This window comes from Wyeomyia smithii, chromosome 2 (assembly GCF_029784165.1).
Source record: "Wyeomyia smithii strain HCP4-BCI-WySm-NY-G18 chromosome 2, ASM2978416v1, whole genome shotgun sequence".
Classification (NCBI taxonomy): Eukaryota; Metazoa; Arthropoda; class Insecta; order Diptera; family Culicidae; genus Wyeomyia; species Wyeomyia smithii.
The window spans coordinates 96,650,594-96,666,065 of record NC_073695.1 but is presented as its reverse complement, the minus strand read 5'-3'; the positions used below and the strand labels follow the sequence as shown (position 1 = coordinate 96,666,065).

The window sequence follows — 15,472 nt, the reverse complement described above, 5'->3', positions numbered from 1 at the left end:
TTTTGAAGGAAAATTTTCAGATTTTAACTTTGATTTAACATATTTGAAAAAAATTTTTGGACAGGATTTGATTTCAAGCTCAGTCTTTAATGTGAACTCTTCAAACGCGTTACTAATGGCATCGTTTAATTCGCCGCAAATGTTAAGATAAATTGTTAAAGCATCACGATTTTTATGAGTTTTGTATTTTGATGTGCTTTTTGTTTTTTATTTTTTAAGTTTTTTATTTGTTTATTGTACCAGACTGGGTATTTGGAATTGCCATGTCGTCTTATTCTTTTCAATGGTATTTCGCTAATAAATAAATCAGATAATATGTTATAAAAATTTTCTATAGCCGAATCGACGTTTCCGTCTTCAAACAATACATCTTGCCAGTTGATACTATTTAGTTTATGTTTAATTCATCATAGTTTGCTGACTGAAAGTCAAAAACATCTTCGAATTCATATTCGTCAGGTCTTTTATTCACATGCACAAATAAAGAAAACCCTATTGCTGTATGATAAACTTCGTTCTTCCATAATGGTTGTAATGAATTCGTTACACAAAAGTCTTCACTAATGTTGGACATTAACAGATCTAGATAACAATTTTGTCCATTTTTCACATGATTTATTTGATTAAGACCAAGACTAGAGGTTTTATCAAAATGAAGTTGCAGCGTTTCATTTTCGCCAATAATAGGAAGTAAAATGCTATGGTTATCGATGTCCGGAATAAAATCAATGTTGCGTTGGTTGAAATCACCGTATATGTGGAGTTTTACTTCAGGTAACAGCTTAGATGCAATATTTTCAACAACATGAAGAAACTTTTCAAAGATTTCATTCCGCGCATTATTTGGAGGGAAATAGACAAATACGTGTGTCTCTCCTGCTAGTTCTGCTTTCACCCAAACATGTTCGAACTCTTTAAACTGAATGGTGTCGATAAGCGCTGAATTAAAGTCTACTGACACCGCAAACAACACACCACCACCGGATTTCATTTCAGATAATTGATAGTTACGGTCATTTCTATAGACATTATATCGGCAACCGAAGACTTCTTCGCTGCGAACACCCTCATCCCAGCTGGTTTCGGTTGCTAAAATAACAGAAAATGAACAGGATAGTACTTTTTTTTGAATTTCGTTAATTTTGTGAGCGCCTCGCATGCGGTTAAAATTTTGGCAATATACAGAGATCTCGGTAGTGGTGGTGTTCGAGTGTAGAAGCTAAAGAATGAGAGTCATTATTAACAGAAGTGTTTACCAGAGCAGAGCAGGTCGCGTCATTTCCTACATCTCTAGGTTGAACAAAATTATCACCAGCAACGGTCCTCTGATGAGTGAGTCAATTGCGTTGAAGACACGAGTGCCTAGATGAGCACGCAATGCATTGTGAAGTAGGAAGGTGTGCAGGATCGCTGATCATCTGGGGTTGAGAAAGTGAAAACTCGTCGTTCGCCGGGTATGGGTTAAGAGTTTCGCCTCTTTGAAATTGAATCGTAGGAATGAAGTTAGATTTTGAGGTCTGGAGAATCGGTCTTTCGCTGCTGCAAGAAGCACTCTGTCAGGTGGTAACAGTTGATTTGCATGGAAACGATTAGAGTTGGTGTGTTGTTGATTATTGTAGGAGTTGGTGACGTTATTCTGTTGCGTGTTGGCCATGTTATAGTTGGGGCTATTGTTATTATTCAAAAAACTGTTGTTGACGTGACGGTTGTGGTTGGTATATCTACGGTTACTATTGGTGTTGAAGTTGAAGTTGTTTCGATTGGTACTTTGATGGTTATTATCGAGATTTCTGTTTAAGTTGAGGTTGCGATTCTGGTTCTTATAAGCTTTTGCACAGTGTGTTCTCCGACCATTTTTACCACTTTAAGCCTATCTCTTTTAAATTTTTCAACATTGTCCGCTGGTTTGACAAATTTCCTCAGCTTTGCCTTGGTCAAAGCCCAAAAAGTTTCAATAGGGCGAATTTCAGGGCAGTTTGGAGGATTCATCTCCTTCGGGACACATGTGACATTATTTGTTTTATACCACCCTAGTGCATCCTTAGAGTGATGGCAGGAAGCAAGATCGGGCCAAAAGATTGGAGGATTGTTATGCTGCTTAACCATGGGTAACAACCTTTTCTGCAAACACTCTTTCACGTAAATTTTACCATTCATTGTGTCATTCGCAGTGGTGGGCACCATTCCGCTAATTCGCTAATCGCTAATTAGCGACGCTAATATTCAGTTAGCGGTTTAGCGATTCCGCTAATTTTTAAACTGGTTAGCGAAACTGTTAGCGTCGCTAAAATTTTGGCCTTCGAAACGTCAATCGCTAATTCGCTAAATTTTGTAGAGGAGCGACAATAGAACTATTCAGAAAAACTGTGAATTGCTGATGGCGTACGTTAATTGCTTCAAAAGATGAACATACTTTACTTCAAATGTTACTTTTGGAACGTATGTTTCATTCAAACAACGTTCAATTGTCCTAATTGTCTAGAGTTCCTCTCTTTACGACACAAGTGCAAGTCAGTCTTTTTAGCCTAGAATGGAGTTCCAGTTATAGTACAAGCCACAGGAGCATTTTGAATAACAACAAGATTTGATTTTCGGTACACCAAGAACTTTTGTTAATTGCAATGCACTTGAAATTAGGGTGTTTGATCCTGGTTCGAACAAGTTTCAGCGTTTTTCATGATACACTTGGGTTGATCTCAGCATTTCTAATAAATGATGGCAGTTATGTACCAACATTGATTTCTAATGTAAAAACACACTTATAACGATTATATTGTAGTACTCAAAAATTTAATGACAAAGAAATGATGATCTAGGTTCGAACCATGCTGATTGTGGTTTGAACCTGGGAGGGAGAAACGAATACTACACTCAAAACAGAGAACACGCACATTCATCGTTTTCTGATAGCGTGTAACTATCTTCTTGCTGTTACGCATGGATGACTCAAACGAAGTTTTGAGTGACATCAGGAATACCGTTGTATAAAAGTTTCGACCGTGATAAAGTGTGTTCGAAATTGTAACCAAAGCCTTGAATCACGAGAAGCGCAAGTTTAATAATCGAAGTACGCTAGCATGATTATCACTTAAAGCTTTTTTTTCTTCATCACTTAAAGCTTATGAAATTTATTATTTTACGTAAAAACAAAACATAATATTTTGTAAAACGACAATAAATACAAAAACTGTTTGCGATAAATATTTTCTCGAGCGATACCTTTCAGTTATAACAATACCAATCGCAAAAATATGCTTTTTTTGCTTGGATCAAATTGACAGTCAATGACAGCTCATTCTGGTTCATTTTGACACTCAAACAGCTTCGTATCCGTTTCTCTCTCCCAGGTTTGAACCATTTATGATCCTGGTTCGAACTACTGATTGAATCGTACAAAAGTTTTTTTTTACTGTTCCAAATATGCAATATTCTTTCAAAGACTCAAACAAATACTGAACAGATATGGATAACCCCTGAAAGCATACTAATTTACCAAAAAATCACAAAATATTTGGACTGCTTTGACTGAAATATAAAAAATTCGTAGCGACTTTAGCGGTGGTATAAGGAAGCTCACGATCATTGTTAGTTCGAAGCAGGATAAAAAAAATACAGACATATTTTTGTTTAAAATTTATTTAAACTAACCTTTCAATTGAAAAAATGTTACAGGAATGGAATAATATTCTCGACTAAATGTTTAAAAACTGTTTTGCTTGAATATTATTGGTTAGGATACTATATAATAATGACGACGAACCAGGTCGTATATGAACAACCAAAGCCAATTTCAATGCTTTTTTAATTGTAAATAATTGAACTTAAGGATGTAATTTTTACTATGTGAAAAAATTCCTATGTTAAGACAGATATCGAAAGCATATTATGCAATTGTTCTAATCTGAAGTAACTGAATTTAATATGATTATTCGCGATTTTTCGTAATAGTTCGAACCAGGATCAAATTTGGCATGGTTCGAACCAGGTTCAAAAACCTTATGACAACTTTGGTTCTACTTTTGAAGTAGAATACTTCTCTCAGGAAATTCGGCTACATAGGGATGTGAAATGAAAATCTAAAACTGAAAAAAGTGAAAAATATGTCCAATTTCAAATGCTAATAAATCGGTTAGTATTCGATGGATTTCCTTCGTTCTTGCAGCAATAGATTGGAAAATCTTCTAAGATTCTTCCCAAAAGAAGATAATTGTAATTTTATTATTCACACTATTGTACTATTGAAAATAGTCAAGCCTTGTCAAAACAAAAAATTCGACCTCTGATTGGTCGTTATATGCTTGCTTCCCAAGCACGGTCGACAGGATCATATACCTTGCAATTGAAAACATGCTATTTGGCCTATATAAGAGCCTGTTTCAGCCGGAGCCGCTCATAATAGTTCTAGACAGTGACAACAACAGTCGTCCTTCCTTAGCAGCAGCACTAGCCCTGTGGTTGGTCACCACGTCTCAGGAGCAGATTGCCATCAGGAAATCCAATTTCGGAAGTCAAAATGCCTTTTCCAAGGCAAATGAAACAAGTCATTGAAAGTTAATAATTTTTGTCAACGCAAGCAAGCATTCTGTGTTGCATCCTAGCAATTTAAATTTGTCGCACCCGTCTAATTTACTGAATGTAAAATAGCTTCCACAGTGCATATTGTCCGTGTATCTTAATTCCTTCAATGTTAGGGCAGCTCAAAGGTTGTAATTAGCAACCGATTTTGAACCGCAAAATGCTTTTTTGAAGGCAAATAAAAAAATAATTGAAGGTTAATAATTTTCTGGCATCAACACAAGCAGACATTCTGTGCGGGATGCAATCAAATTCTGTTGTAGTTGTCTAATTTTTACTTTTACTTTATTTAGTAAACCCCCCACTGTAGGGGCAGCGCAAAGGCTGCGATCAGCATAACCGACATTGAATAATAAACTGCCTTGTTAGAACGCATTCACAAAAGCAGTTAGTTCAACTATGCAGAGCTAATATGAAGTCGATTCAATCAATCAGCATAAACAGAATTTCGTCGTCTCCCAGCTGCCAAGTTGCAACATGATGCAACACGCAACAGCGAGCAAACGAAATCGCTTGATGTTACAAACCGCAGTAAGATACGGGTTAAAATCGTTGCGTGTGTGAGAGCACCATCGGTGTTTATTCGCTGGATACAAAAATCAAATACGAATTGTGGAATAATTTGTCTGAAGAACATTAGGGAATGGAACAACTGAACTGATAGGGCGTGGCCTATTTCGTAGCAACCTTCGGCTATAAAAGAGTGTTTCTGGGAAAACTAGCTACATTCATCAGTTGGAAGGTGAACTGGATGGACCGTCCACAACGTTGACAGCAGCAGCAGCAGATATCAGCACTCAGCGGTAACAGAATATATCAGCGGGTTGCGCCTGTGGCTGCCTTCAAATCAAACAAATCACTTGCCCTGTGGTTGGTCACCACGTCTCAGGCCTCTGCCTGAGAACGAACGCCAACGCGAGCAATCGGGCAAGATTTTTGCCGTACATCAGCCGGCACTTCCTCTAATGGAAAAGTTGGATCATTTTGTTCAGAAGAATATTACTGTCGGTAATATTACAGAGCTGCGATTGCATTATATCCGATATGGAATTGAACAATTGTTCTTTTGAGGACAAATAAAACACTTAATTTGAAGAGTTAATAGTTTTGGGTACCAGTAGCAGTATGGTAACAGCCTCAGCGGTAGGTGCAGCCGGTACTTCCATGAGGCGGATGTTATAAGGAAGTAAATGGAAGCGGCATGGCGAAACAGTTCGGGTGTGCTTGGACGCGCGTCATTTTCGTTGTTGATATTATTCTCCACATGAAACGAAGCGCTTTCGTACGATAGCGGCGGTATTAGCGGTAGAAGCATTTGCCAACACTTACTCCAGTAAAGCCGTGTCTAATTTTCAATGTGAAAACACCTTTCTATTGTGTTGGCCGTGCACATTAGGCCTCTGCCAGGCTAAACGCGAAAAGCGGCGTGGACCGTTTCGCCCGGCCGTAGGTTAATGTGCAGCCGTAAGTAGAGCTGTGTAAAAGTATTCTACTTCAACCTCGCGGTCGTGGCTTTGCACACAACCCTCCTGTCATTTTTTCTATTCAAATGATAATTGAATTTATATGAAAACTTTTCTAAAGTTATTCATTTTTAATGCAAGCTGAATGTGGTCCAAATCTTACAAAACACGAGCAATAAATATAGCGATATGACTATTTCCATATTAATAGGTTAGCGTTAAGCGGTTAGCGAAAATTCCGCTAATGTGGGTTTAGCGTTTAGCGTTTAGCGATTATCGAGCTAAATTTTCCGGTTAGCGGTTTAGCGATTAGCGTCGCTAAATTTTCAGTTAGCGGTGCCCAGCGGTTTTCAGTTAGCGGTGGTCATTCGTAATGAATGGACGAGATATTTTCCCACAAATGGCCTGCCAAACCATTACCTTCTTGCTGAATTTTTCGGTGTAAATGGCTTTCACTGGTCCAGGGACATCCTTTCCCTTCGGTGATGTATAAAATTGCGGTCCTTGCAGAGTCTTATAGTCCAGTTTTATGTAGGTTTCGTCATCCATGATAACAAACCCCATTTTTTTGGTCAGAAGTTTGTCATAAAGCTTCCGAGCTCTCGGTTTCACAGATTCAGCTTGTTTTGGATTTCGTTTTGGCTGCTTCTGCTTCCGACGGGTCTGCAGACCCATTCTTCCCTAGGCACGCATAACGTTACTCGCCGAGGTTCCAAGCTTTCTCGCCACATCTCGTACTGATACTGAAGGATGCCGCTTGTAGTATTCCTTAACCTTTTTGTCCATTGTCCGGGTTTTCTACCACGTCTTGGGGCATCAGTAAATGTGCACTCTTCACAATACTTCCGCAATGCGGTTTGAACTGCTCCGACACTTATACCTTCTTCTCTGGCTAATTTTCTTATAGAAAGACCACTCACGGTGCCCCATTTGTGTACAATTCGCTTTCTTTGCTCGGGAGAAAGGCCACGCATTTTCAAAATTTCGCACTAAATGTTAGAAAAAATGACAGCATCTGTTTTTTTTTGGATGTAAACAACAGGACGCAGCCAACGTTTGATTGAATACTGCACGTTATTTGAAATGACGGTTGATCGTAAGTGTATTTATAATTATCGGAACGGTCTATACTCTGCGCTCTCTCTACAGCAGATGGTGTGATGCACATTGAATGTAAGCTCACAGTTGTTAAGAGGGAAGAAAACTGTTTTTACTTAAAGATGAAGATGAGCAAACAAAGCGTGCTTATTACCCCTATCGCTGCCGCAATCCGTCTTTTCACCTCGCGGCTCATCTCGTTGTCACATGTCACGAGAGTACCAAGATAAACAAATTCGTCGACCACTTCGATAGTATCACCATCCATCTCCACCGCAGCACCAACACCCGCAGAACTACCACGCTCTATGCCAGCCACTATGTACTTCGTTTTGGCAGTGTTAATGGTGAGTCCAGCTCTTGCAGCTTCCCTGTTGAGAGTCGTCAAAGCCTCCTCAACTACTCTACGGTTAACACCAATTATATCAATGTCGTCCGCGAAGCCTAGAAGCATGTTAGACTTTCGGATGATGGTGCCGCTCCTCTACACACCTGCCCTTCGTATTGCACCTTTTAATGCTATGTTGTACAGCAAGTTCGAGAGCCCGTCACCTTGCTTCAGACCATCTAACGTCACAAACGCGTCCGAAAATTCGCCCGCTATCCTGACGCATGATGTGAAACCGTCAAGCGTCGCACGTAACAGTTTAATTAGTTTTGTTGGAAAACCATGTTCTAGAATTATTTGCCACAGCTCATTGCGTTTCACTGTATCATACGCCGCCTTAAAGTCAATAAACAGATGATGTGTCTGCAAGTTGTTTTCTTGAAACTTGTCGAGGATTTGTCTCGAGGTGAACATCTGGTCCGTTGTAGATCGCCCCACTTGAAAACGACATTGGTATGCTCCAACAAAGTTTTCCTGCAATGCAACGACCTCAGTCGCTGGAACAGAAAACGGGAAAGAATTTTGTAAGCGAAATTGGGGAGGGTTATGCCTCGATAATTACAGTCGAGTCTATGTCCCTTCGTGTAGATAGGGTATATGAGTCCTTCCAACCAGTCCGTAGGTAGTTGTTCCTCAGATCATACCCTTAGGATAATCTGGTTAATTGCACTACACAGCCGCTCACTCCCGATTTTGAAAAGTTCTGCCGGTAAGCCGTCCTTCCCAGCGGCTTTGTGGTTCTTTGGCTCTTTGCAAGCATTCTTCACCTCGTCCAATGTTGGTGGGTCCACAGCTTGTCCGTCCTCCCCAATTTTTATCCTGTTTCCCTCGACGACTCTCCTACCTTCGTCACCGTTCAACACTACTTCAAAATGTGGCTTCCAACGCCTGGCTACCTGTGATTTATCGGTAATCAGGTTCCCCTCCCTGCCATTAACCATGACAGGTACTGGCAGGGTCCGGTTCCTGATTTCGTTGATCGTACTATAGAAGCTCCTCGTGTCGTGCCTAGTAAAGCAATTCTCCGCCTCCGCGAGGACGCAATCGTAGTGCTCACGTTTCTTATGGCGGTAAAGCTTCTTTTCGGCAGCTCTTGACTCCCGGTAACTCTCCCACATCTGACGCGTCCCACGATTAGCTGCTTCTAACGTGTTGGCGTAGGCTCGGTACTTCTCTTCCGTCATGCCCGTTGTCATGCCTATCACTTCTCGCGCTGTTTTGCTGACCTTATCATGGATGTGCTTCCACTGCGTGTTCAGGTTCAATCCAGCTGGTTCACCGATCCGTCTATCAACTTTCCGAGTATACACTCCAGCAACTCCTTCCGCTGATAACTTCTGGATGTCCAGACGTATCTTCATCGCCGATCTCGATTTGAATACGTTGGACAACCGGGCACGAATCTCGCCCACCACGAGTTAGTGATCCGAGTCGATGTTTGACCCTCGTGGTCGATCTGGGAGCAGGCCTCTCCATTGGGGTGTCTCCAGGTGTGCTTCCGAATGTTCAAATGTGTAAAATGGGTACTACATATGGCCATTACCTTGGCCTCGGCGAAGTTCACTAACCTCAAGCCGTTGTCGTTGGTGGTAGAGTGAAGGCTTTCCCCACCAATAACGGGACGAAAAATCTAACATTCCAAGTGCCAAGTGTCCAATCGTTTTCCTTTTTCGTTTGCCTAGGTCTATACCGAATGTTTCGATTCGTATCATTCTCTGGTTTGTTCGTGGTATGTTTATTTCGCATGATGTCTTACTAGGACTGCGATGCCTAGTATCGCGATGGGGCAGCCGTCTTGGGTGTAGCTGGCGATACACCGCATTTCATACTTCGGCCGTCTGCTCCGGATCAGTCGCTGTTTGAGCCGTTCCTAACCTGGGGAACAGACGCTCAGGCAAGCTGCTCCCCAAGGAGAACAGCTCCCCTTTGTATCCCAGTCGGTACCACGTGGAGATAGGGATAGGAGTTGCTTGGTATTATGCTTTGGACCACACTGAGGTCTATTTTATGCCAACTAACGTTTGCGGTAAAAATAATGGACAAAAATTGCCGATTTTTCATGGGTTTGCCTTCAATCGCACTGACGAAACTACTCACGCATCATCAATCATACTAATCCATGAGTTAGCAAAAAAAAAATGACAGCTCTATCAGTCAAACTCTAACTGTGATGGCGAAAAAAGTGAAGCTACTCCGTTCAGAAGTGTGCGCGTTCAGAGAACGGTACCCCGCCGCGTCAAAAACGGACATCGTGCGGCTTTTGTGGACACCGGGTATGCCAGTTTTGGCATCTAAAACATCTCGACACTATTGGGCAACGATCAGAGCATCGAAATAAAGCCCGATTCCGGACGGCCAACGATCCTGAGCGACAAGAAGCTTCAAAGGATGCTGAAGAAGAAGACCGAGGAAAAAGTGGCTTCATCGCTGCGTGCACTTGGCCGGGAGGTTGGTGCATGCGGTAAAACAGTAAAAAAATATCTGGAGAACATGGACATACATCCCATGCCCTGTCTGGTCCACTGGTCTCGGAGCTGCAGGCAATGACGCAGCGGCAGCAGTTGAATAAGATGGTCAAGTCGAATCGTGACGTGGCAGTGGTGTTAGACGACGAGGCCTATCTCACCCTGGATGGCAACGACTGGCAGGGTACTTCGTATTTCACTTCTCCCACTCAGAAAGTGAGCTCCGAGGTGAAATTTATTTCACACACCAAGTTCCTCAAAAAGTTGCTGCTGTGGCTGAAAATCAGCTTGAAGGGGATGTCAAAGCCGCTCTTCTTTTGCTCCAAGCTGGATGTGAACGGGGAAATTTATAGTACGAAGTGCCTGCCATATGTAGCGTCGTTCATCAAAAAATACCATAAGGGGGAAGACACGGTGTTCTGGCCAGATTTGGCGTCGGCCCACTACTCGAAGCGATCGCTGGAGGAAATGGAATGGCTGAATATCGATGTGGTACCAAAGTCGGCGAATCCGCCCAACGTCCCCCAGAGGAGGAATTATTTAAAAAACGAAGAAAGAGCTTAAAAACTTGCCTACACGCATGTTTTCGTTCGCAATGGCGAATGTTCCGGTTAACTGCTGGAAGGCCACTCGCAAGGGCATAGATTTTTGTTGCAAATAAGATAATATAATTACTATTAATGGGATATTTATCCAACTCAACTATCTGTCTTAGTTTTTTTATCAGCACCATCTGAAAAAAGTCCATTTTTTACCGTAAACGTTAGTACGGGTGTACTGCTGGTACGCATTTCCCAGCCGTTTATCAACAAATCTTTACTAGAGCACCAAAATTTACAGGAATGGTTAAAAAGCTATATGTCCATCGCCAGCTACAACTTTATCCCATCTCTCTAGTATCGCTCGAATATGGCGGCTAACTCCCCATACCGAAGCAAGCTGTTCCTGCGTTTGGCATGGATCCTCATCAAGCAATTCCTCCAATTGAGCGTCTTCGAGGGTTTTAATCGTCCATTATGCGGATAGTCGTCAACATCGTCAACACGTTGTTTTACTAAAACCAACAGTAACTTTTTTTCAGCTCTCGATGCGCTTGAGCTGCCAATTTATATAAGTGAAATGAGAAAAGTGATACTTCTCGCCTTTTTTCTCTTATTCAAGCTGTCAGAATTGATTATATTCTGATTTTTTTTTCATTCGCTTAATTTTTTTTCTGTCTGGACAGGTCATTAACTATAAAATTAACTGTGTAACAATTCTTATAGTAACAAATGAGATGTTTAGGATACTAATAATTAAAAAAAAAGAAGTTCTAAGTTACTGAGAAAATGCAAAAAACTATCAAATTTAAAAAATGTGGCAAGCAATATAGAATAATATTACTTTAAGTGCAAAAAAAAATTGTATAAACTTACTCCCAGTAAGAAAAACTTCAAAATTATTATAAAGTCAAGAAATAATGGAAATCATCAAAGCGCTCCGCAATGTTGAAGCAACTGCTCAACCTTTTTTGTATAAAATTTTATTTTTTACTATTTCAAATGATTTTTAAACCTAACGCTATAAGGATCTTCCATAATGTATCAATATAAATTTAAATCCGTTTCGGCTTCTCTATTCTTTCTCAATGCCCTGAATTTGTTATTATTCCTGGAGAGAAATATTGTTTAGTTTCAAATCTGACGACAGGTGATTGTAATTTCAGAGTTATCCTCAACTGGATATGAGCGTTGATTGATGAGTCGTTGGGGTCTTATTTGGAGTATCCGAGTGTTTATGCTAGGCAAATTGACAAGAAATGAAAAAAACCAACATCCACAATTAGTATCGTCATTTGAAAAAAAAAAAAAATAAACGGAATTTTGTGTGGATCACTAAGTACTATTTTTATGTCTTTTGTCTTTAAACATTAATTTTCATTTTGCTTTTGCAGTTGAGAAAAATTCATGGTTAAACCTATGCTTCACATATTTGTTCAATTTTCTGACGCACTTAATATTATTTCTCCAAAGCCGTGATACAGGTCGGACTCGATTATCCGGAACATCAAAAAATTTTTCATTCCGGATTATCGAGTTTTCCGGATAATCGAATCACACAAAAAATACTGAAATTTTACGGTTAACGAACATAAAATAAATATTTCTTTTCTTTACTTTACTTGTATGATGCAGTGGCGTAACCAGAAGTTATTTCTGAGGCGAAAAGGGGAAAAATCTTAAGAAGCAAAAAAAATAAATTGGACATTGATTATTTTCACTTAATTCGAACATGTCCCAAGCATGCCGGAAATGACTTAAATGGTAACAAATATGTCAGAAGGGGTGGTAAAGGCAAAATTTCGGAATAAAAATTGAAAACGGACACCAAAAAAATAAAATTCCGAATAATCGAATGCCGGATAATCGAGTTTCCGGATAATCGAGTCTCCGGATAATCGAGTCCGACCTGTACCTGTATGTATCTGAAATGGAAAGGGCTCAATATGTGATTTCTTCGGTACATTCGTAACCGAGGTAGAATGATATATGATAATAATCGAAATATAAATAAATACAGAATTTAGCACCATTCTCATTGGTAGTAGAATACAGAAATCTGCCGTCAACTTTCATGTTAAGCTTCATCTCTCTTCTATTCCGGAAAGTGTTTCTCGTGAGCTGATGAAAGACAAACCTCAAGTTTGCTACAGAACTCAAGCAGTGTCCCACATTTGGGACAGCTTTTTGATTTTTTACTTCGAGCCTTCTAACATGTGCATGTTTTAATCAACCACGGAGGCCCACGGCTGGGCGTAAAACATGCTCTAGAAAATTATGGTAATTTTCTGCTCGCATGTCTTGTTCGGTATGAGAAAAAATCGCCTGCAGATTAAAGGCCTGCGGCGGTGCGCAACCGACGCGACGACGTTGGGGGTTTATTTGTTCATTTTCCACTTCATGTACGCATTCCGTTCGTAGCGGGTGGAAAAGGGATAGATCTGCCTAATGCTGATCACGGCCGGATGAAATATGATTGTACCTACTGGAGAGAAAATAAATTTTTACACTTTTTTTTCGCAGCACTGTATCATCACGCCATGCACCTCGCGGGAGGGGACGAATTTCAATATGCCAAACCAGTGGTGAAATGAAAAACTAACTATCCATTAAAGGGCATTCATTATTTATGCGGATTTGCCAGTAATTCCGTTGTTTATTTATATCGTGCGTTTGTTTTTTCTGTGTCAATAGTAAATCTCTTTTTTTTTGTTGTCGACGGGAACACTCTTCAACGATTGTACGTTTGTTTTTCAGCTTGTTACACACGTGTTTGCGAAGCGATTTCGTGCGCTTCGCGTATGTTTAGCACTGCAAGTAATTTGCAGTGTGGATTGATTTGTACGCAGATCACGTCTGCTGACCGCTGAACTGCGTGTGGACTTGTTGGATGTTGCATGTGTTTCCCAAACTGAGCTAAAAGCTGACTGGAATTGGTGTAATTTGTATGCTGTTTATCAACAGGGAGATTTGTATCGAATTTGTTCACCGGTCAACGCACGTACTAACATGATAGTTTTGATCGGGGTTTATGGTGCGGGCAAATTTCGGATTCTGGTTGTGTAACGACCGGTCTGGGAATTGAACTCTGAGGATCAAAATCAGTAAAAAACAGTTTTGAAAAGCAATTCAATAAAAGGACTCAATTTTTAAATATTTAAACAGAATTTTTCTCTCTCTCTTTCCAGGGTCACCGTGGAATATCAACATCATGTCCTCACCGGGGCTGACGGCTCTCGGTGAATCCACCCGGTTGGTGCCGGCCAGCGTGCCGGCGGTTTTTGAGGTTCTGCCGCCTCCTGGAGCTTCGATCCGGGGCAGTGACTGCGTGGCGACCGTGCTTTCGCCCAGCAAAAGCAAGGTTAACGCGCGAGTCACCCACGAGGCGGCCAACGGCGCTCTGCGGATCGAGTTCGTCCCGAACGAGGTCGGCACGCACATCATCGAGGCATCGATCGGCGGTACAACCTTGGTCGGTGGTCCGTTGATTGCGAAAGTGTACGATTCCAGCTTGATTCAGGTGACCGATGTTAACGGAGGTGTGGTCGGTCAACCGTGTCAGTTCCGAGTGGATGCCAGTGCGGCCGGTGAAGGCCAGCTGGAAATATCCATCAACGAGGGCGAAGTCCCAAACCACGTGCAGGTAGTTGGTGGCGGCAGATGTCTGGTGTCTTTCACTCCGGAACAGGCAAAGCCACATTTGATCGATATTAAATTCAACGGAGAAACGGTGATTGGATGCCCGTTTGTATGCTCAGTGGCTGACACAAGCCGAGTTCTGCTTAATTTATCCAACCTTGAGTTGATACCGGTCAATAGACCGGCTTCATTTCATATCACGGTGAGCGGTGGCGGAGCTGCCGAACTTGCAGTAAGCGTTCGTGGTCCACAAGGAGAACTTCCCGTAAGGGTAACCGGTGATATTCATGCAGGATTCACAGCGGAATTCACTCCAAACCATGTCGGTGCCCATACAATCAATGTGGAGTACAATGGGTATCCGGTTCAGGGTACACCGTTCGTGGCAAAATCATACGACGCGACCAAGGTTGCCGTGGGATCAGTTTCGAAGGGAACCGTTGGTCGTCCGGTACAGTTTACGGTTGATGCTGGCGACGCCGGTGAAGGAAATCTGGAGATTACAATCTCCGCCAAAGGCCATAACATTCCCACCCAGGTTCACCCGCAAGGGAACGCCAAGTGAGTTAACCCGAAAATATATGTACTTTTTTCTCGTGACTAACTTTATTTAATCTGTCGTAGATTTGCCGTATCGTTCGTTCCCGCAGAACCATGCGAGCACATCATCAACGTTTCCTTCAACAAAATGCTTGTACCGGGCTGCCCAATCACGGTTATTATCAACGGGGGAACCACCGGTCCGCAAGTTTCGCTGGGCGGTCCCGGACCGCTCCATTTGCCGAATTCGCTAATCATTAATCACGCCGGAGGCCGCTTGGAGGACATCGAGGTCAACGTCGAAGGTATTATTTGATTTTTCAACCTCACTTTTGTACTATACCTTCAATTGTGGACATTTTACTTCAACCTTAGTCAACTTAGATAGCTCCTCGATAGTGTAACTATTCGGCCACTTCTTCTATTTTCTTTTGTACGTTAAACAAAATCTATCAACTTTGCAAAATTGGCACCTCGTGTAAAGCTCTGAAGGAGTTGCAAAATTGTCAGGCGAAACAGATTAGACGTAGAGATCAGGTTACTGGTCACCGAGCACCTCTTACAGTGCAAAACTGGTCTGGACTTTGGTGGCACCAATAAGATATGGTTTGGAAAAAAATACTATCTGTGTGAACGGCTAAGTTCTGGGTGTGTCATTTGGTGATGATGGATTGTACAAATGGGTTCGACATATATAACTAAAATTACACTTGTTTGTGTACAAAATATAGTTTTAAATGGAATCGCATCCTTACCGCATACCTT

The 15,472-nt window shown here is 41.4% G+C and overlaps 1 protein-coding gene across 3 annotated transcripts in view; it reads left to right on the top strand.

Annotated features, from left to right (window-relative positions):
* Positions 1-15,472, top strand: part of LOC129719559 (filamin-C) — a 156,012-nt gene that overhangs the window by 117,680 nt on the left and 22,860 nt on the right. For all 3 annotated transcript variants that reach the window (XM_055670953.1, XM_055670952.1, XM_055670954.1), the window contains exons 8-9: positions 13,717-14,728; positions 14,792-15,012. In XM_055670953.1, the coding sequence (XP_055526928.1) occupies positions 13,717-14,728; positions 14,792-15,012 (1,233 nt within the window). The remainder of the gene's footprint in view (positions 1-13,716; positions 14,729-14,791; positions 15,013-15,472) is intronic.